The sequence below is a fragment of the Bombus vosnesenskii genome, unplaced genomic scaffold, assembly GCF_011952255.1.
Source record: "Bombus vosnesenskii isolate JDL3184/JDL3185 unplaced genomic scaffold, Bvos_JDL3184-5_v1.1 scf7180000013264, whole genome shotgun sequence".
NCBI lineage: Eukaryota > Metazoa > Arthropoda > Insecta > Hymenoptera > Apidae > Bombus > Bombus vosnesenskii.
The window spans coordinates 1459135-1481080 of record NW_022882924.1 but is presented as its reverse complement, the minus strand read 5'-3'; the positions used below and the strand labels follow the sequence as shown (position 1 = coordinate 1481080).

At 41.5% G+C, this 21946-nt stretch overlaps 1 protein-coding gene across 14 annotated transcripts in view; it reads right to left on the bottom strand.

The window, feature by feature from the left end:
- The window catches only part of LOC117237654 (nesprin-1), a 112207-nt gene that overhangs the window by 47333 nt on the left and 42928 nt on the right, over window positions 1–21946 (bottom strand). For 11 of the 14 annotated variants that reach the window (XM_033501907.1, XM_033501828.1, XM_033501897.1 and 8 more), the window contains 13 exons: window positions 20069–20854; window positions 18699–19859; window positions 17643–18422; window positions 16769–17419; window positions 15843–16444; window positions 14952–15594; window positions 14418–14756; window positions 13980–14285; window positions 13576–13727; window positions 5242–6052; window positions 4416–4574; window positions 3960–4322; window positions 3108–3218 (listed from right to left, as the gene is read on the bottom strand). In XM_033501907.1, the coding sequence (XP_033357798.1) occupies window positions 3108–3218; window positions 3960–4322; window positions 4416–4574; window positions 5242–6052; window positions 13576–13727; window positions 13980–14285; window positions 14418–14756; window positions 14952–15594; window positions 15843–16444; window positions 16769–17419; window positions 17643–18422; window positions 18699–19859; window positions 20069–20854 (6864 nt within the window). Of the gene's footprint in view, window positions 1–158; window positions 780–3107; window positions 3219–3959; window positions 4323–4415; window positions 4575–5241; window positions 6053–13575; window positions 13728–13979; window positions 14286–14417; window positions 14757–14951; window positions 15595–15842; window positions 16445–16768; window positions 17420–17642; window positions 18423–18698; window positions 19860–20068; window positions 20855–21946 lie in introns of those variants that run through there. The other 3 variants (XM_033501933.1, XM_033501943.1, XM_033501954.1) reach the window with 1 other exon arrangement.

Genomic DNA, 21946 nt, shown 5'->3' with positions numbered 1-21946 from the left:
GGTGGTTCTCTGTTAAATAATGTGGTCAGGGGCGCGATTAAGGGGTTGTTGGAAGATTAGAATTCCCTTTTGTCGGAGAGTTTTAGTATTATATGCGTGTATGCTAGATTAACGTTATGATCAGCGGTGGTGTAGCTCGCGAAGAAATACAAGATTGCTTGGCGATAAAGAGGGCTCTTTATTCTCTCTTTTAAAACAGTATACTGGTAATTGGTTTTGTTACTTTTTTTTTTTCTTTTATATGAACGCAACTCTGCTCTCTATGCCTGAACGAATAACACGTTTTAGGAAAAGTTTGCTCGATATAATGTAATATAGACAATATACGTATACATACATACATTCATATATATAATATAAAGTTCGCTAAAAAAGATCCTGAGGTATTAAAAATCGATCGGTTTCCATTCCGTGGACGAGGACGAACGTCGACGTTTTTACACGATAGATCGAAGACTTCAGGATTCTTTGAAGCTCGAAGAATTCGAATCTCTTCGATTCTGTCGCCAATTTGGTGTCGACGTACCCTTCGCTCCGGATATAGTGCGCGGAATTGAACCGGGTGAGAAAAGAACGCGAGGAACGACACTAATGGCTGTCAAAATCGTGATCACGTAGAATCGCGAGAACGTTGGACGATCTCAATCGACTCTAAACGACCAAACTGGTCATGGATCTAACGGTTCTGGATCGGGCTTGCCACGTTGCACGAGGATCTTCGATCTCTCGGTACGCGCCTGGATTTTGCTCTGCAACGACTTGATCTTCTCCCGACAGATCTATACGAACGAGCAGAGCAAACGAAGAAACAACAACACGCCGAGCGATCGAGCGAGATGGACGATAAATCGTGAACAAAATTTCGATCGAAAGAGAAGAGAGACAGAGATCCGAGAAACCAAAGAAAGGTGAGAACAAAGGAGAGTAATTGAGACGATTAATAATCGTGTAGACGCCGCAGAACCCCAAAAGACGACGATGGCGAAGCAGAAACGATGGTCAGAAACGAAACGAAGAAGGCGGGACGTGGGACGTGAAACGGAGGATGGATTTTTGTATTTTTATAGGAGAGGCGGGAAAAGGTACAGCAAACAAAATGTTCGTAAATCAAATAGCCGATGCGATGGATTAAAGACAAGTTAAACAAGAAAAAAGAGCGAACACAATGTGAAGTTAAATGAAAAAGAACAAGAAAGAGAAATGAAACGAATGAACATAAGAGAAATTATCGAGGTAAGTTCGACTGGTCTTTCGAAGCGTTGACTTGTGTTCGCTATGTTCTCACAAGTCTCGGCGCGCGTTTTGGAGGTCACTTGATTTTCTTGCGTAATACATCTTTTTTTTTTTCACGTATAGATCGCGTTCGTTGTCGATGTTCGAGTTTCTCGACACGACAGGACGAACGCTCGCGTTGCGTATACATTCGAATCGTAACGTACAAGTTCAGCTGAGCGCTACTTTCGTGAACGACAGAAACTCGATCGAAAAAGCCTACTGTGAAACGGTGTGTGAAACAGACATTTCTGTGTGTGGTGGACGAAACGTTGCAAGACAATCGTTCGTTTCGTTTTTTTTTTTTTACACATACTGATGCGACTTTTACATATCTTTGTGCGACTATTACAATTTTTCCTTCATATTCTATTTACTCTATGGATATAAGTATATATATATATATATATATGTAATATATATAGAGTGCGGTGCAATTCGAAAAGATTCAGAATTGCGTTATTCTTGTAACACTCATTGATACATAGATAGTATAGACAAGTGAGAGACGGCGAGAAAAGAAAAGTACAAATAAGATAGAAACACGTGACGTTATACAAAGAAAAGAGAAAACAAGCAAAATCAAGTAAACCCCATCACGAAACAACATATAGGTGTGTCATTAAGAGTATGGTGATGTATACATGGATCATGAGATACGTATAGAAAGTAGAGAAACAGACGAATAAACGCAGAGACGTGCGTGAACAGTGATGTATGACCGATTGATCTCTCAGTTACAAAAAGAACAGGTGAGATAAAACCTTAGTCAAGAGCATGATACCAACCAATACCGCGTAACAGATGTACCACCACGATGATTAAGCATGCGAATACACGAACTCGATATTGATCGTTCAATCGCTATCTTGACGAAAGAACGATCAATATATTTGTATTAAAATTTCAACGAGAGCACGTGAATTATATTTTTCTTTCAATATAAATTCGCAATTTTTGAAATAATGGAATCAGCATGATGTTATTACAGATTAACTTATTTTTTCGAGAGAGATGCGAAGAAGTAGTAAGAAGAGAGAGAGAGAGAGAGACAGAGAGACAGAGTTAAAGAAAGTGAGAGAAAGATATGAATAGATGTTTAGCGATTGTTATATATGTTTCATGTTATTAACAGATGTTATATTGTTAAGCATTGGTGAATTGTTTAAGAAAAGCTTTGGAGTGGAAGGAGAAATAATTGTAATGATGCGTATGAAATGAAAATAAGGGTATTGGCATGGAGAAATTTAAACGGAAACACCTTGATTGAAATTATAATCAGAAAAAGGTACGTCGACCTCTGTCTCTTCAAAATGGATTATCAAAATGTTTCCAAATTCCGATTGGTATAATTCTGATATGGATGTTACAAATTTATATTGGCCACTTCGCGTTAATCTATTTAACTATATTTTAATAATAGAAATGAAAATATACGTGGAATTCACAAATATCCGTAGCCAATAAAAATCTTATTTTACCCTGACGCGGTTAAGGAATTAATGTTGGCTCGATCGACGGTTAATTGTTAGTCACTTGAGAAATTAATATTTTGAGAACAGGCATGGTGTCTCGAGAGCAGATGCCAGAGAGAAGTCCGTGATTTACCGATGAAAAACTACCCCCGACCACGAATTTAATACATATACGAATAAAAAAAAAAAAAAAAAAAAAGTAAAGAAGAAACAACTCGTTTCAATGGGAGAGATTCGAAAAGTACGCGATTATTATCCTGGTGGTGGTCTTCAGTTGGTATCGAGCAGATGCAAAAAATCAACTTGCTGCTTTAGCGCACTTGTGCAGGTGGTAAAAAGGTGGGATCAAGACAAACCTACCTGTTGCTCCTGTAACGCCTTCTCCTTATCGGCGGACAGATACGTCGGGCTCAGTATTGTCCTTAGTTGCTGCTCCACCTGCATAATCTGTTGCCTCAACTGTTGTATCTCCTAGAACGACAAACGGACGTCAGCCGTATTCTTTTGGGCGTCATTGAAACGATTGCTGATCCCCTTTATTTCTAGAAAACCCGCTACTATGATTCTACGCATACAGGTAATCTTTTTTTTTTATGATTGTAGATAGGGGAATAGTGTTGAAGATAGTTCAATGGTATAGCACATGTATTTCTTTGAAGTTTCACCTTTCTGTAGGATAAATCCGAAGGAATTATATGCAATTCATTCATCGGTGTAACAGTGCACTTGTAACATGGGACTGTACAATCCTTTTATACACGTAATTACATTCTTCTTATAGCAATACGCTTGCAGAATGCAATTACATTTTTTTTTTTTTTTTTTACAAGGACACCAATGCATCTGAACAGAGTGCAATCGAATTTTCCATAGTGCAACAAATGCAACTATGCACCTACGTAAGAAGGTAACGCGTCAGAAAAATAAGCTTTGCTATACCCTTTAACCGTTTCACCACCATTATTTCATTTTTTCCATTGATCCTATCTGTTCGACTTACTTCAAACTGTGATAAAACTTCCTATATTCCGATTAAACTTCTCCATTGCCTACGTATAAAGCTAATTTCCCATTCCCTAAATGATAAATAATAAAGCTAATTCCCTAAAATTCTAACCGGATCAGCAATCAAGTTTCAAAAGAATACAGCTCCAGTCTAGAGCAACAAAAAAAAAAAAAGAAAGAAAAAACAATCCTCTGAGCAATTCTAACCTGTTGGTATTGATCAATCTGAGCTAGACAAGCCTCTAATGCCGTAGTCTGTTCTCTCACATTGGTATTAAGATTGTCTAGCTCGGCCAACAGCTCGTCAACCGTTTCGCCGATTCGACTATCGCCACCAATCCCAGATCGGAAGTGAACCTGAAGTTTCTCCATCGACATACCAATTTTCGTTTTCTGTATCGCGATATCGCTCAGCATTTTTTCCCTTATACTATGTTGATCCCGTAATGGTTTCTTTTTGTTCTGCGGCGACTCGAGACTCTGTTTCGCTTTCTCGATCCACGTTCTCACTTCCTTCATCTTTCGCTCGCACTGCTCCCATTCTTCGCTAGTTTCTTGCAGCAGCGCGTTCTGAAACGAATAGTTTGAAACGATGTTCATCTTACGCACGTTCATTCCTCCCCTAACTAAATAAGATTCGCTGATCGATCGAGAAAAACCAACCCTTTCCAACAGTTGACCCTCTACTTGGACTTTAGCTTCTTCAGCTTCGAGTAGTTTCTCGGGCAAGTCGCCCACGCTGCAAACCTGACCGATACTCTCGAGCTCCTTACCCATATCACTGAGATTCTTGTTGATCTGTTTGCAGCTTTTTACGGCTGTCTGCAAACCCACCCCGAAGATTAATAGAACGAACGGTTGACAGAAAGATAGATACGAATAGCGAACCGTGATTTCTCCATTCGTGGAACGAAATGCAAAGGAACGTGCGTTTTCGAAGAACTCTGGGTCTGCATAGCGCGTATAGTCTGCATCGCTGTTACAATTGAAGCTTTCCGGTTGTATGTCGCGTCCAATAGGAATTACACTTGGAAGTTATAGTTTTGAAATATTGCTTTTTCAAGAATCGAATATTACAGTAATATAGCGGTAATTGTGGCCATTTGCAACGACTACAAAAAGTATATTTTTCAACGAAGCGTATCTACATTTTATTTCCAGTAATATCAAACCTTTGTAGTCAAAGGAAAGTACTACTGAGTAATAAGAAATTTAACATACTTGGACCTAATTAATTGGTATGTAAATATACTAAATGCAATGGTGTGTCAACGTTCTTTGTAACCAGTGTGCATATATTAACTGTTCGACGATAGACAGTAGAAAATTTAAGGGATGCTTCTATGCAACAAAGTCGGACGAAGGGATCGAGCAAAGGCCAATCCCAAGAAAAGACCGAAAATAAATTCTAACTTGAGAAACCCACGTTTTCCTGGCTTTCTCCACTAGTCGAAAGGATCACGGTTCGATAGACGTGTTTCGGACGTACCGAATACTCGTGCAGCCTCTGCCTAGCCTGCACAAGGGTGCTGAGCTTCAATGGCTCGACTAGGAACTGTCTCTTTTCCTCGGTCCATGCCTTAACGGCCTCGTACAACGTCAAAAATCTCTGCCAAGCGTCAATGGTATCAGCTACCACTTGCTTCCTCTCGTCCAGCCAGTTCCTAACTTGGTTCAACTGTTCAGTGACATTGTGAACGGTGCTGTCGATCAACTGTTTCTCAGTATCGTCCCTCGTATTCTCCGCAATGGTACGGCCGTTTCTCGTTAATCGTTCGAGCTTGTCGGTGATCGTGCCCAACTCGTCTTGCACCTGTTTCAATTGTTCCTTTAGAGGGGCAGGCTCGATGGATCTGTCTTGCACCTTCAATTCAGCTTGTCTGATCCACGTTTGAACCTCGTCGAGATCGGTTAAGTAATCCGACCTGACGGTTCTAGCCCGTTTCTGTTCCCTCTGTTTCTCCTCCATCGCTTGCGCCGTCGCTTCAGCGCAAAGTTCAAGGGCTGTCAGGTGTTGAGCAAGATCACTAGGGACCAGCTGCTGGCTAGCTTGGTACCGCGCCTTAGTGCTTCCTGAGAACTTTTTCGTGCTGTCGAGGAGCTGCTCGACAGCCCAGCGTAGCTCGTCAAGCTCCTCCTCGGTCGCGTCCTGATCCGGACCGAAGACGTAAAGGTTCGAGGCGCGTTCTCGCGCCTCGTTCAAACGCTTCCTCAGCTGCTCGATCTCACGTTCGGTGCCTTCGAACGCCTCCAAGTCCTCGTCCGCCTTCTTGGATTTCGTCTGCAGGGAGTCGATGAGCCTACAAGGAGCACCGAATTCTTTCATTCTCCGATGATATTCCTCGCGTAAGAATATTTGTATGCAACGATGTTTTAAACGCAATGCGAGGCTTTATCGTTTTTCTCGATGTTCCTTCGAGGTCGAGATTTGAACCGCGATGATCCCATTCCATGACAGGTTCATCACGAAAAGACAATAAAATTCGTCCGAGCGAACAGATACAGAAAAAAATGATTTGAAATGGAATTCGAAGCGAAGAAATCCGCAATGAAACGATTCGATGAAAATACTCGGAACGGAAAGTGCTCGTTACAAAAGAAAAATCGGAATGCAGCGGCGCAGAAACCAAGAGACGCAGACGTAAACCGTGAAATATCCTGGCGCCAAAGTAGCTCCGAACGTAAATGGCACTTCTTCGAAGGTCAAAGCTCGAGCTTTCACAAGTTTGGTGGCATCCGTCACTGCTTACGAAACGAAGAGACAGAAATGTAAATTACGAAATAGCCTGGCGCCAAAGGAGTTTCTAGCGATAGTAGCGTGTCTTCTAGGATTAAAATTCGAAACTTCGCAGCTTCGATAGCTCCTAATATCGTGTTGCACGAAGCGAAACGAAGTTGTGTAGAACCAAAAGAAGAAGTAACAGTAAGAAAGTTTGAAATAACCTGCCGTCAAACAAGCTTCGAACAGCAACAACTTACGCGTGTTCTCCGCAAGATACCGAGCAACATACACGTTCACGAATACGCGTGTATTTTGTACACGAACCAGTTGGAAGTTAGAAGTGTTTACAGAGCCAAGGGAATACCAACGTGACCGTCGGCGAGCCTGTGGTCGCTACCTTACTAACGGAAAACGATTTGCCCCTTAGCAGCGTGCTTGTGCACGGAGGCCAGGCGTAAAAATAGATTTTAGCATATTTCTCGTGGCCTACGAGTCTCCAATAATGCGTGCCAATGCGCGATCATCGCGCTCCTGTCCAGCCTACTCGTAGGCTACAGGTCGACGAAGGAGTCACGAGACGAAGAAGAAAAGAAGGCGGAGGATACGCCGGATCGATCGGTCAGAAGGAATTGTCCGAGGCAGAGGTGCGACGAAATTAGAATCGGAAATGCGTGTCGCTGGTTCAACTATGGTTGGCTTCGTTCCAGCCAGAGCGGAGGACGCTTTGGCTAAAAGTAGACGAACGATCCGTGTGTGGTTGTGCGAGGAGTCTGTTGGTTACATGTCGGAACCGGAATTATTCTTTTATTGGAATTTCACACTTCGTTTTAGAATTGCTCTGTCGTTAGTCGTGATTTGGGTATGCTTATATTTGAATTTATATCGAATTCCTAGAAGTATAATTTCTTAACTTCTTATAGAATTATACACGAGTTCGTTATAAAGTAACAGAATCAAAGTATCTTCGAGTTGCACGTTTTTACATAAAGTTACGCTGCACTCCACCGAAAAGAATTAGAAACAAGATTTATATAATTTCCATCAAACGACGAACAAACGAGATCGAAATCTTAGTACAAATCCTGTTCCTTAATTCCAATTGGTCGATTCGAAGATTTGATTTTGTTATTTTCTAACAATCCGTGTATATATAAGGATTCGATTAGCTACTTGTCTTTTTCATTTTATGGAATGTTTTATTTAATTTAGAAATTATTCTATAGTTACTGATAATTCAAATGCACGATATAGTATTTAAAACATTTTGTGAACCGAGAAATGTTGACAGAGAAACGCCGATATAACAAAGTAGAATAGAGCAATTTATAGAAGAGCAGATTGTTTTATTGGATCACGGTACGAATTGCTTGAATTTGCTTCATTGTAGCTAAGAAGATCAAAGAATGTTTTGATAGAGAGCGGTGCCAAGAGTTTTCATAAAAGATGACGACATCACCATAGGTGTATCGTGCTACGAGAAACGTCGAAATCAGTCATCGTCTCGTTTGGATTCGCCTCATGTCCGATTACGAACCGGTGCATCGTGTTTTCGTGATGTTTCACGTTGATCAACAATGACATCAGCGTTAAGGATGCAATTTTGATTAGTCATTCAGGTTACTGTAATTGCAAAATGAAGTCTAATAAGAAATAAAATATGACGTAGAAGCCTCTAGAAATCAGACAAATTCATCTCGACAATTTGAATCGAAGCCACGATTTAGTAAGATATTTTCTAAAAAAGAAGAGGAAGAACTGTCGGTGCCATTGTATAAGTTGTTGCCAAATTGTTCTTCACTTGTCTTATTAATGTGACAATTGTTCGAGAAAGCCCTAACGTCTGCAAGTATCAGCCCGGAAGCGGAATTTCAGAATACGCGGAGGGCTCGCGATGTCAATGTCAAGTTTCGTACGCGCAACGCGTTTCTTTTCCCACGATGACATCATCGTAGCTAATAATGAACGGCGTTTAACACAAGGTGCAATCACCAGCCGGCGGTCGTGGTATTTTCAAGACGGAACAGAAATTTACGAAACACGTTGCGCTCTGTATCGTCGCTGACTAATACGAGATTAAATAAGAAAAGAAGAACAGCTCAATTAATCGTGTTCGTTCGATCTTTTTCACTTTCAATATCCTCGAAATAGACAATATGTTTTTAAACGTGCGCTACATAAATTAATACGATACGATATTTCGAATAATCGAGACTTCTCTACGAACGAGAGAAAAATTGCAATTTATGTAAATCCGGTGATTTGAATTTTCCGAATTTGCGTGGCGCAGCGTTACATAGAAACTGCACTTTGAAATATTTGCAAGACGATCGTTATTGCTCTTGAAACATCGCGGCCGGCAGCAAGTTCCGGAAGTATCTCGTGCACGTGATGCAATCCTTATGCGGGCATGCGACTCGATCCAACGTGCTCCAGCACAGAGATATTTCCGTAACACCGATCAAATGATCCACTCTTTGCAGGATCTATCCACCATATTCCAACGAAGCACTATCCTCTTGAAATATTCTAACACCAAAGGACACTTGGACGAATCGAATAAAAATTCCTATCTAAACTATCTGACTTTCTTAGAACGAAAAAAGGGAAGAAAAAGATTAAGGAAAATAGCCATCCCTGAAGAAACACGCGAACGAATATCTATCGGCGGTGAGATTCAACAGCAAAAAGGTGGTACGTGTATACCAATTTCAGTAACAGTGGTGGATCCTCGTGATCGAATCGATAAATTTGTCAATCTCTCGACAAATCTCGTTCTTCGGTTTATCCCTGCCTGGCACGACGATCAGTCGTTCCTCTTTAAAACCGACTTCTTTAAGACGACGTTCGAATCGCGTGAGATATTTGAAAATCCGCCGTGAAATTAAATTCGGACAACAGTATGGCGCGGCACGATCAAGCTAAACAGCAGCGTTCGCGGTTCGAAACGTTATTAGAAGGGCGTAATAGCGTTAGCTTTGAATTTTCCTTTTGGCGAGGCGCCGCGACGCATGCGGCTTACGTCTAAACGCTCGCCAGGCCGGACAGGAACGAAAATCGACGACAGCCGAAAAGCGGCGCACGCCGCGCTGTTCCTAAGAATAATATAGCTCTCTCTGACTTTTTCTTCTTCTCGTCTTCGTCTGTTTCCTTTTCCTACGGCTTATCCATCGTGTTGCAGAGCAAAGACGCCTCGGGAGCAAGGCGAGTTCATTGGCTCGAAGATCTTTGCCATCGCGCTTCTTTCCTACTCTTTTTGGCACGTTCAACGAACGTTGTATGATTACAATGTAAATCGAAAGGTTGCATCGGATGTTGCAACACGCGAAGGAACAAAGATCTCCATCCGAATTCGCGTATTTAGTCTTTGGATAGAATTTTTATCGGTAGACCGTGTGGATCTTCTTACGTACATGTAGAATAAAGAACATTAAGAACGTAGAAACGTACAGAAAATGCAGAACAAAACGTTCGTATTTAGAAGAAAAATATTCAAAAAGATTAGTAGCGATACGAATTTCTATTTGGATTCAATCTCCGTGGTTCTATTCATAAAAATATCAATCTGTGTAAGTAAATGTGGAGAGTCTACTTATAACTATTGAATTTGAACTATTGATTTAAGTAAAAAGAAAATCGGACGACATAGCGTGCTTTGTCTAACACCGCAGTTTAAATGTATTGCTGTCATTCGCTTCATTTGGGTCATACCGATGTTAAGTTTCACGACACAGTTAAGTAATTCTTCGGAATTATAAGGACTTGATCACGTCGATTCTGTATATGATACATATATACTGGAATCTGGTATATTTTCATTCGTAAGCACAGCTTCGTTGATGACGCGAAGCAAACGACCGAATAAAATATCATAAAACTGGCAAAAAAACGACGATGGAACTTGCGAACCCTATTATTATCGACCCTGGAAGCCACGATACGAATCTACGATAAAAATAGTACTGCCAGCATCTAAAAATCGATCTGAAGCGATCTTGGAATATCTACGTGAGTCTATCGAAGAAGCTTTATCTCTAGCAACAAAAGCTTAAATAAACCAAGGAGGATAATCAAACTGCGTATCAGTCACCTCTACGTTCATGGTAGAAACTTTACTTCTATTTTAAAAGTTGTCACGTAGAATCCAGCACGATCCATCGGTATCATCGTTCAGAAACGGAGAAACGAAAAGAGCAGAGTAAACAATCACTGCTACACAATTTTCTGTAACACGACCGGCACTCGCTTCAGGAATATTTCTTTGTTACATTGCAGAGACGGCAACGCCGAACAGACACGTGCTGCACCGAAACACGTTTCGTCGTTCCGCTTCGGTATCGATTGCTGATAGAGAGGCTACGAGGGCTAACGGTCATAATATTTAAGCCAATAACCGCGTACGATCCGATTATCCCGATAGACGACCGTAAAAATTTCATTGTTACGTACTGTCAATCGACATGCCGTGCTCGTTCACCATCAACGTGCGTCTACGCACTTGCCGGTCTGTTCGGCTCTTGCACAACTTGACAGCGATACTCGTCAGACACTCTTATATATCGTTTGATTCACTATACAATAAACTTTGAATAAAATCCTCGACAAATACAATTCGAATAGAACACAACAAATTCACGTGTAATCACTTTTTCAAATGAAATCCACGATCCGATTATAGACACCAAAGTTACTGATTCAATCTTGCGCAAAATTTTGCAATTCGATTTATAGACTTTATCATAATCGTTGCTATCGCAGGAAAAATCGTTGGAATCACAAACGATTTATACACTTTACTGTATCCTTTATTATCGCACGGATAATCCTTGAAATCACGAGATTCTTCGACACGGTCGTATAACCACGGAACGTCAGGTTCGCGTAAACGACTCGGTATAATTGAGACTATCTGAGACGATAATTTAATAAACGGCTGGTTGAAAGGACACGCGGACCAACCTCGACTACTTAACAACCACAAACTCTCTCGTCATGCTTTATTTCCAGTGTGCGGCGCCGCGTGCGAATGGTAACTGACGTGTGCAAACCGTGCCGCGGATATTACGCCATGAAATTCAGAAACGGGCCAACGTGCCGCCAAGGCGGTCGCTTCACTTTTCCTCGTCAAATCTATATTTAGTGCAAATTCGATCGACAACCAAGCAGTCTGAGGGAGCGAGGGCCACGATTCGGTGCGGGGTTGGCGAATGCAACCCCTTTTCGAAACGAGAACATACCGCGGTGGCGTGCAAGGTCTTCCCAGCCGTCTCTCCCCCCCCCCTCTCTCTCTCTCTTTATTTCTTTCTCTTTCTCTCGTTTGTTCTCCTCACGTGCGATTCTCGAATCGATGGGAATGCAGAGAGTCACGGATTACCTAATATCACTCGATTAATGACCCGACGACGACGTCGTGCGAATTACTCGGGAAACGCGTTGCGCAATCTATTGAAACATGTTTACAAACAGCATCAGTGGAAATAGAACTGTCGTAGGCGTGATGAATCGTGGGCGTTTGTGCATTTATGGGTAATTTGAACGTGTCGAGATTTGCCATTTATGTATTTTTATATATTTCGATCTATTTCTTGTATACTATTGGATTGTACAGTGAGATCGGAGAAAATAATCCGCTTTCGTGTTTGTATCTTAATCGGTTCTATTCGTTCGTGGAAGGAATTATTGATCGAATTAGTTAATATTCAGGGGGTGGAACAGGTTCTGCTTAAGAAGTTCCACTCTTCTTTATTCTGTTTTAATTATTTTCGAAGATCGTATAACTGGGAAATATCAATGAACAGATTTGATCAGTTCATAGATACGTTTCAATTAGAATAAAAAATGAGAGTTACCGGCTGATTGAGATTAACTTCAGCAGCGATGATAATCACGATCCACATCATTCATTATTAATCGAGAAAAACCAGTTTTTTTTTTTTAAAGTCTATGTACTGGATGAAATATGATTCGGATAAGATCGGCATCTCCGGTCGGCTTATTTTATATTCGTTTCTGGATATTAATTTTATGATGCAATGCATATCGCGACACGCAGTGCACAACTTTTTCCAAGGCCTAATTACGTCATGGGATTAATTTGGCTATGACACAACACAGTAGGACACGTAATGCATGCTAAATCGATAGGTGTCGTAATCCATAAAGAATCTGCCGCTATCGAGAAACCACAACTCTTGTCCTTTCCCTTCTTTCGACATCGTTTCTTTATTTCTTCAATTTTTGTTATTCCTCGGCGAAAATTTCAACGAGACCGCCCTCCCGGTTGAATCCACGTTTCGAAATCGACTTCTTGATATTATTCATCTTGAAGAAAGAACGATCAGCGTGCGTAAGATGAACGAGCTTTTAACGCAGAAACTCAAATTCACTATTTATAGATTGATGTGAAATGAATAATAGATGAATTCTAACGATCGGTGGCTATAAATAAATTATCCTGAAAAGAGTACTATGTCAGAAAAGAATTGCAAGAATATACACATATGATTAAATAATATATTGATATTCGATGCGAAGATAGCCTGAAACAAAACATATGAAAGGGTGGGGGAAGCAGACATTACCTAGCCCTTTCAAAGGGATGGTAATATGCATAAGCAGACATACACACATACACACGCATGCACATGCGTCGAAATTGCACACAATCGCACCGCATGGTTCCTTCGTTGATGATTCCGCAGTTTGGCGGAACACTGGATAATGATATTTTGCAAGAAAATGAAATATAGAAGATAAATATGTAATCTTAACTTGATAACAGAAATTAAAATCTAATAATAACAAAAGCGGAGTAAGAAATGTAATTGCCAATCGATGAATAGTAGATCTGTGTGAAATTATGTTCTAGCAGATATAAAATAGTTTTCTAATAAAAACGGAAAATTACGAGACACGAATGGAATATAAACCGTATTTAATAATGAACGCTTTGTGGAGTAAATTTTAATAAGTAAAAAGTTTTCTCGACTTCGAAAGAAACGCGTTCGCGAATCAAGAAATATATGATCCTCTGGTGACACCGATATAGTGTCCTTGGCAGTGCTTCTGGAACATCGCAACAAGAAAAGAGCAGTTTCGACTCACGATTCGACGGAATTCTGCAACTTATTCAGCTTTTTCTCGAGCGCGTGGGCTGGTGCCTCTGTGAAGGCTGCCAGATACGCTAGAACAGGTCCTGATAGATCTTTCACTTCCTCTGTCATCGGTTTCAATTTCTCCGCTTCCGCTACCAGCTCCTGTACACAGTAAAAAGCAAGATTAATAAAATTCACAAAGTAATACATATTTATATTTTTTTATTCAAGGTCTTTATACATATAAAATGTCTTCTTGCGTTTTACTACATCGTATTTTTATTACACATTTGATTTCTAACTGAATTACTTTCATTCTAAATAAAGTAAATAAAATTTCAAGATAAAATTCTACGACATCAAAACAGTTTTCTTTTTATCACCATCCAATTATTAGAGAGACGTTGTGCTTACATGTAAAGCCTTGATAACGTCTTGCAAGTGTTGCTTAGACCGAACTACGGTATCCAAAAGTTTGCTCTTCTCTTCAATGACATTTACACGAGCTTCAATGACAGACCATTGCGCCTCAAGATCTTCCCAATGTTTGGACAGCGCCTCGAGAGCGTCTCTGCGACCCTCTAACCCGGAAACCAATTCTCTCCATTCCGCACTGATTTCGGCGATTTGTGTTTCTATCGTCTTTTTGTTATTAGCATCAGCCAATCGAAGCACTTCTTGACTGCGCTCGTTCAAAAGGTCCAATTCGAACTGTTGATTCTATACGAAAAAATAAAAATTTGTTTCTTTCTACCGATACGTGATAACATTTATTAGTAAATGGCCAGAAACATCGTCTAATTGTCTTGTAATCGTTAACGACAAACAGACGTGCGACGATTATCGACTAACCTGTATATCATTGAGAGCGTGCGTGATCTTCTGGATGTTAAATTGCAATCCAGCCAGAGTCGTGACAGGTTCGTCAGTGAATCTACTCCTTGCGATCACAGCTCGAACTCGCTCGAGGGTTTGCGTGTAGTCTCTCCAAGTTTCAGCTCCTTGTTCCAATCTGGCACGTTGAGATTTTGCGGTGTTCAACGTGTTCTTCAGTAATTGAGTGTGTTGCTGTTGTTCCGCGCTCAGTTCTTCTTGCTCGGACGTAGTCAACGATGGCCAAATTTTGTCACCTGCTTGTTGTATTTGCTGAGACACCAGCTCGCGAATCGTTGGCTCGCTACTAAAGTAAATCTGCAAGAACAATTCATCGAAATAATACGGTAAAGAAGTGTAGCAAATAATTTGAATCACTTTCAATGTGATCCGATACTAATTCAAAGATTTTCACAAATCTTGAATCATACGTTTCAGATATGATTTTCAAGACTTTCAAGCTGTTAACGTCAAACTATTTCATTTTAATCGAATTGTTCGATATATACGAACCTTGTGCTCCTCGAGATCGCTCAGGATATTCTCAAAATCGAGTCCATCTTTGTCGCTTTCCAGTCTAACCTCTGCTTCGCGAACCCAACTTCGAAGTTTCTCAGTAAGAGCAGCATACTCTTGTCTGAGTTTCATGTTAGTCTTCAAATAATTTCCACGTTCTTCCATTTCCCTTGGCAAGGAGGTCAACAGAGACACTGCTTCGCTGAGCATTTCTTTCAACGAACCAGGCATTCCTTCCTCGTGAGGCACAGAGTTTTTCAAGTTTCTGATTCTGTCGAGATGTTCATTGACAGCCTCGCATAATACGTTGTGATTCTTCAGTTCAGCTTCCACGCTGGTCGGATCTCTCTCCAAGAGAGGCCTAGATTTCACTTCTTTCTCTTTATCTTCCAACCAATCGAGAATTTCGGCCAGTTCGTTCGCGAGTCTCTTGTGTTCCGCCGCAGCTAATTCGTGTTGCTCCCTCTGAGTTTCCACGGCTCTTCTTAGACCTTGCAGTTGTTGCTTCAGTGATTGTAGTTGTTCCGTTATGTTGTTTCTATCCGCGGTCGAACCTTCTGCTGCGATTTGCTGACCCTTGTCCGTTGCACTTGCGAGCGTCGCCTCGCATTCTTGGATCTTTAGAATGGCATCGTCGTATCTGAATAAAAATCGGATACAGTCGTGTTTAATTACGAAGGATAATCAACACTGAAATAAAAGTTAGTAACATTGTTAAATATTTCTATGATAGATACTTTACAGCAGCCTGCTAATGCGCTAATCAGGAATAACAAAATATTCATCGATCTTATAAATATTTCAATTTTCCAAAATGTATAAACATCAAAATATACAACGTTCGTTCCCAATAGCTGGATAAATAATACGAAGTAAAAAATTTCCTACCTCTTGATCTTTTCTTCCGTGGTCTGACCTGAGTTCTCGATGTCTCGAACGATCTCCGTGTACTTAGCAATGAACGTCGTAATATCAGTGATCAGGGCGATGAATTGCTGTCGCAACAGAAGTAACTGGCGAAGTTTCGCAATTTGCGATTCTATAGCCTTTATGAGGTCGTCCTGTTGAGTCAATACCCCGTGAAGATCAGATACATTGACCGATTGGAGATCGGATAGTTTCGCCTTGTTCGCTTTCAAATCGTTTAAGATCTTTTCGTACGCATTCAGCATAACTTCCACGTCTTCGACGCGGGAACCGATCGGTTTATTAAGCTCGTGAAGCTCTTTCTGCACGTCTGTCATGTATTGAACCGCTTCGGCAATCCTTGCCAATGATTCTTCAGCTTCGTCGATGCTCTTTTGAAGAGCCAGAGCTCTTTCATTTATGATACCAGCCACTCTGCCGTGAGCTTCTTTCATGTTTTGCAACTGCTCGTTTAGCTCGAGTTTGTCAGCGTCGCTCACGGTTGGGAGAATCGATTTTCCTTGCTGTATTAGCTTCTCGATGTCGTCCGCGTACTCCTTTGCCTCTTTCTTTAGACGATCGTACTGGAGAAATACGCGAGAAGTGGGAATTAATCGACGATGAAAAATTGGTTGGATGAATGGAGAACGAAAGCGAGATTATAATCCGAACAGTAATATAATAGAATTGAATTAGAATGGTAATCTCGCGATTAGAATTTGATCGCGCTTTTTATTACGATACTTCTGAAATTGCAAGCAAAGTTTTCATATATAGTTCCCTTTGTGCCTGAGTATTTAGATACAATAAATGGAAATACAGACGATTCTACGTTACAGAAAACAATGCATTCTGCTATCATTGTACGTCCATTGTGACGCAACTCGCTACAGGAACCTGTGTCTTACCTTAGCCAGCTGTTCCCTTAAAATATCGATGCTAGAAGACCTCAGATCCGAAGACGTGGCCACTTCAGCTTCGTTGATCCATCTCTTACACTTGTCCATTTCATTTTCGAAGGCCTTTCGTCCTTGAAGAAGATCCGCGAGTGCTGCCTGCTTCTCTTGCGCTTCGCTCTTCAGCTCGTCATAATCCTTGCTCATTTCGTCCAAGATTTTTCCTAATTTCGCTCGATCCTCCTCGTTACATTCCTTCAATAGATTATGCCCCTGCTTCAAAATATCATTCAGGTCCTTTTCACTGAAGGAATCGATGTCAGCTTCCAATTCTCCGTGCTGAACGATATCCTGTTCGACTTTCGACGCCTTCAAAGGCAGATACCCACTCAGCTTCTTCAAGTTATTGCTCTTCGACTTGATCCAACCCCGTGCTCGTTCCAGATCACCTTCGAACTTGCGACGAGCGTCGGCTGCAGCCGTTGCACTGGAAATTCCTTCGGTTAAGATCGTACAAAGCCGAGATTGTTCGCCACGTAAAGCTTTCGTTTCATTTTCCAATTGTTGCTGTTCATTGGCCTCTAATTCGTTCTGCATGTTACCGACTCGTTTCTCCAGGGTATCGATCACCATTTGCTTTCCTTCTGCTTCCTTCAGCATCGCCTAAAATTTATATAACGTTTTATGAAGATCGAGGAAAATTTATTTATCGTAACAAATTTAAAGTAGAAGTATTATAATTGTAGAACTAAAACTTTAACTCTAGTTCTCTGATTTATAAAATAAATACGAAATTCATAATAATTCAACTACTCGACTAAAAAATGTAAGCTCTTTCAAATAAATAAATTCTTTGAAATCTCAATATCCTTTCTGATGAAATTACCTTCAGAGCAAGGAGCTTCTCCTCCACCTGCTTGCTGTCAAATCCAACTGGATCAGAGACCTGGGCTTGCTGTTTCCTTTGCTCGATCCAATCACGATTCTCTTCGATCTCCTGCCTAGTTGCCTCGATTCCTTGAGCAGTCATGTCCAATACCTGCGCTTTCCTCTGCAGCTTCTTCGCTATATCAGCGTATCTTCTTTCGACAGACTTAATTTGTTCTTCTATCTGCTGTGAATCCAAGTTGCTCACAGAATCCATCACTTGATCGCTCAACGTCTTCACCTCGTTCAACTTTCCAGGTCCCTGAGACTCGAACTCCGTTGTGATCTCTTTCACGCTAGCGATCTTTTGACCGATAGTTTGCCCATTTCCTTTCTCGATAACGTCAACTTTCTTCGATAGGACATCCAACCAGGCTTGAATACTCTGCACCTGTGTTCTGTACTTTTGAATCAGATCCTGAGCAGCTTGTTTTCCGGCGATAGCATCCGTCAACTCTGCTTCCAGTTTGTTCAATCCTTCCTCGATGTCCTGATCGTCTTCGTTAAGCGATAGTTCGGTCAACGCGTGAGTTCGACGTTCGCCAACGTTTCCAAGTAAGTCGTTCATCGCTTGTAACTCGGCGTGTGCAGCTTCGGATCTTAATTTCGCTGGCCGAGACTTCCATTCGGCGCACAGAGCTCTTTGTTGGTTTATCCAAGATCGAAGCACGTTCTTCTGACGAGTTTGTTCTTCTAGTTCGTTCAGAGCTTTCGTCACGTTCATCAAGTGTGCCTGAGCCTGAAACCACGATGTCGATCATGCAGTGTAGCTGTTTCAACGTTTTGCCATCAAATCAATTTTCATGATTATTTTTACGACTGCAAAACGGTACGTTTCATCGTTTATTGTCAATAAATTGATAATAACGAGCATATTTAACAAGAGCACGCATATTATTTTATTTCGTTTTCGCTAATACAAATTTTTTTAATAGAAATCCTTAGTGAAGACGAAGATCTCTTTAAAATAAAATAAAAAATTAAAAAAATTAAAAGATTAAAAAGAATACGATACCTGATCGATCAGTTCCTCCAGTTTGTTCCTAACTTCCACTTCTCTCGGCGGAATCTGCACAGGCGGCGCATCCAGAGGACTTCCGGGTCTTGAGACGCAAGCCACCGCAGCTTCGCAAGCTTCGACAGCCAGAGCAAGCCTCGTTTTCTCGCCTTGTAACTTATTATGCAAGGTGCGCGCATTTTCGAATCTCTGCTTCGCAATATCGAGAGTATCCAAAGATGCCTCCATCTCTTGCGCTATTTCCGGCTCATACGCATCCAGATTCTTCATAATACTCTCCAAAGTGTTCTCATATTCCTGGAACTTGACCAACGATTCCGCCAATCGTTTCTTAATCTGCAGCGCGGTATTCAATAGAGAATTGTAGCTCTCTTGAACGTTTTGAAGTTGCGTTTCGATGACTGTTCTTATCTCAGGATTGGCAGCCACGTATCGACCGATCTGTCCATTTCCTTTCATTTTCAAATCGTCCAGCACACTCGTGTAATTTTCGATTTCTGCAAGCAGAGTTTCGTGCTGTTTAATTTGCGATACCGTTTGCTCTTTGTTCGTGATGTACAGCGAATTGTGAGCCATTAACTGGAAAGAAATTTGCAACAGCCATTTCTCAGTCTCTTGTAAGGCTGCGTGATAACCGTTGTATTCCTCGATTTCATTTTCTATCAATCTCTTTCTCTCGTCGACGTTCTCGCTCAGATTCTGCCAACGTTTCGATAATTCTCTCGTACGATCCAGAGGCGTGCTCTTTTTCGCCAGTTTGGACAGTTCGCCAGCTTCTTCCAACAGATGATCTAACTCGGTTTTCTTGCCGCGAACTTCCTCTTGGATGTGCTTGTAACGTTCCAGCATCGTTTTCATGTCACCGAATTCTCCCTTCGTGTCTGGAAGTTCCTGCATACTGTTCTCGGTCTCCTCCAACCAACGTTTCATCTTCCCGTGAGCTTCCGTGTGATCGTCCCAACGGTGTAACAGAGACTTAAGCTGAGCTTGAACCGTGTTCAAATCGATGCTCAGTTGCTCCCAGCTGGAAAGAAGTCCCGCCATGTCTGATCTTAGTTGGTCTTGTTGCTCTGGCACTGCCGTGTCTATGGCTTTCGCGTACGCGTTTTGTAATGTTGACAGTAGATGTTGACCCTCCGTGATCCTTGTTGCGACGATCTACAGACACAGACAAATTTTTTGAAAAATCAACAACGATAAATCCATATTTTAATACAACCAAGGAGAGATTTCTTCTATTAAAAACGAAAGAAACTTCTATTAAGAATTATAACGAGAACTTAGTTTTGACTATTTAAATATCGCGCATTACCTGCATTCTGTGCATCTGTAAATTTTGCGAGCATAAAAATCTATCGATAACACACCTTAATGGTTTCCAATTTATCCTTGGCCCATTCAGCATCCCCAACACCCATGCAATCCTGTACGGATCCTCGAGCAATACGCAGCCAATCTTCCATCTCCTTCTTCGCTTTCAAGAACTCGGTGTGATCGGATAAATTCTTCTCCACCCTGGAAACCAGTCCCTGCATATCCGTCAACAAAGACGTGTAAGCCGACTGCAATTGCACAGTCTTGTCACGAGCCCAACTACATGCACTCATTTCCAACAAAGCTTCGCACTTGTCGTTCAAATCTTCCAAAACTGGCTTCTGTTGAACGGCCTCTTCCACGAGACTTTTGCACCGAATTAAATCCTCCGGGGTTTTATTCTCTTTCGATTGCTCGTCGTTCACCTTCTTCTGGAAATGATCTATCCATCGTTTCATGCTGTCCAACGCGGTTGTAAATTGAGACCAGCTGGAAATACAGTTGGACAAAGTCTTCTGGGACTCGTGACACAGCGCTTGCAGAGATTTCCAATTTGCTTGCAGCTGTTTCACGTCCTGTTTGATAGCTTCTTGACCTTCGGGACCTGTGCTGGCGATCACTCCGTCGCTCAATTGAATAACTTTCGAGATCAAGTTTTCTCCTTTGGGAAGGGAAGCGATGATCTGATTCACTTTGTTCTCCCGTTCGATGATCCGCTCCTTTTCGCCGTGGGTGTCGCAGTTTTGCTGAAGCTCCAGTTTCGTGTGACGAACCCAATCCGCGGCTTCGTTATGAGCTTGTTGCAGCTTCTCGTGATCGTTCACCTGCTCTTCTAAATTCTGAAAGCAGCAACAGGAAAGTTTATGGTATATTTATACGCAGATATATGTGAAAGATTAACTGTAATTTCGATTACGCGTTTATATTAATGTAGTATCGTAAAAAAAAGGCCTGTGGCGGCACTCGATAGCAAATACCACCACTCGATACTAATTAGTGTCGGACGACGGCTGTTACGTCGCGTAACACTCTACCTAGCCCAGGCCACACACCACGGGCAATATGGCAACCATATTAATAATAATGGTCTTCGGATACTCACTGCGAACCCTCAACAGTCTCAAGTACCTTCCATAAATCTCATAGATTTCCTAGTAGAGGTCCTTCAAACCAAACAAACGTCTGTTTCCGAAGAATTTCCAAAGACTATTGTCTACCACGGCTTGACAAGGGAAAGTTAGTTTTTCTCACGTATGATGCAACTTTCCTCCCACTAACCACTTTCTCTCGAGGGCGGTTAAGACCCTTCGTTTAACCAATTAACAACGAAGCCTATTCCCTCACTCTCCTAACTAAAATCGTCACCAACAAATCCGATGGTCCCGTGCGCTAGACACACCCATCCTTAGCTTTCCTCCGAGACAGCATCGTCTCCCAAGACAGTACTGATTTTACATCCTTCGAACGGTCAACATCCTTTAACCGTATACACACCCGTAGATCAGTCACTCACTCATCTCGTACATACGCACCAGCGTAACTGCCTTCGTTATAAGTTGTTGGAATAAACGGTGAAATATAACTTACTCTACTGTGTCATATTCATTTAACCACCTCTGTTATCTTAACCGAAACAGGGGAACGATTACTTCGCGGCGTCGATTCACCGAATCGTAGCGAGAATTTACGCCTCTCGCTGACGCGTTTTCCTCGCGACCGCGTCTCTCCGCGAACGGTCGTAACAACGGCAGCGCAGTGGTTAGCGCAAGTAGACTACCGAAGCGTCCTGTTTTGCGACCAAGTTTTCAGGACAGAAAAAGTCAAATAAAAATAAACTCACATAAAAGCTCCGCTCCCCAGCGGCTTAAATCCAAAGATTGTATTAAACACGAAAAATGTAAAGTGCCGACACATAACATAGTATGGCTACG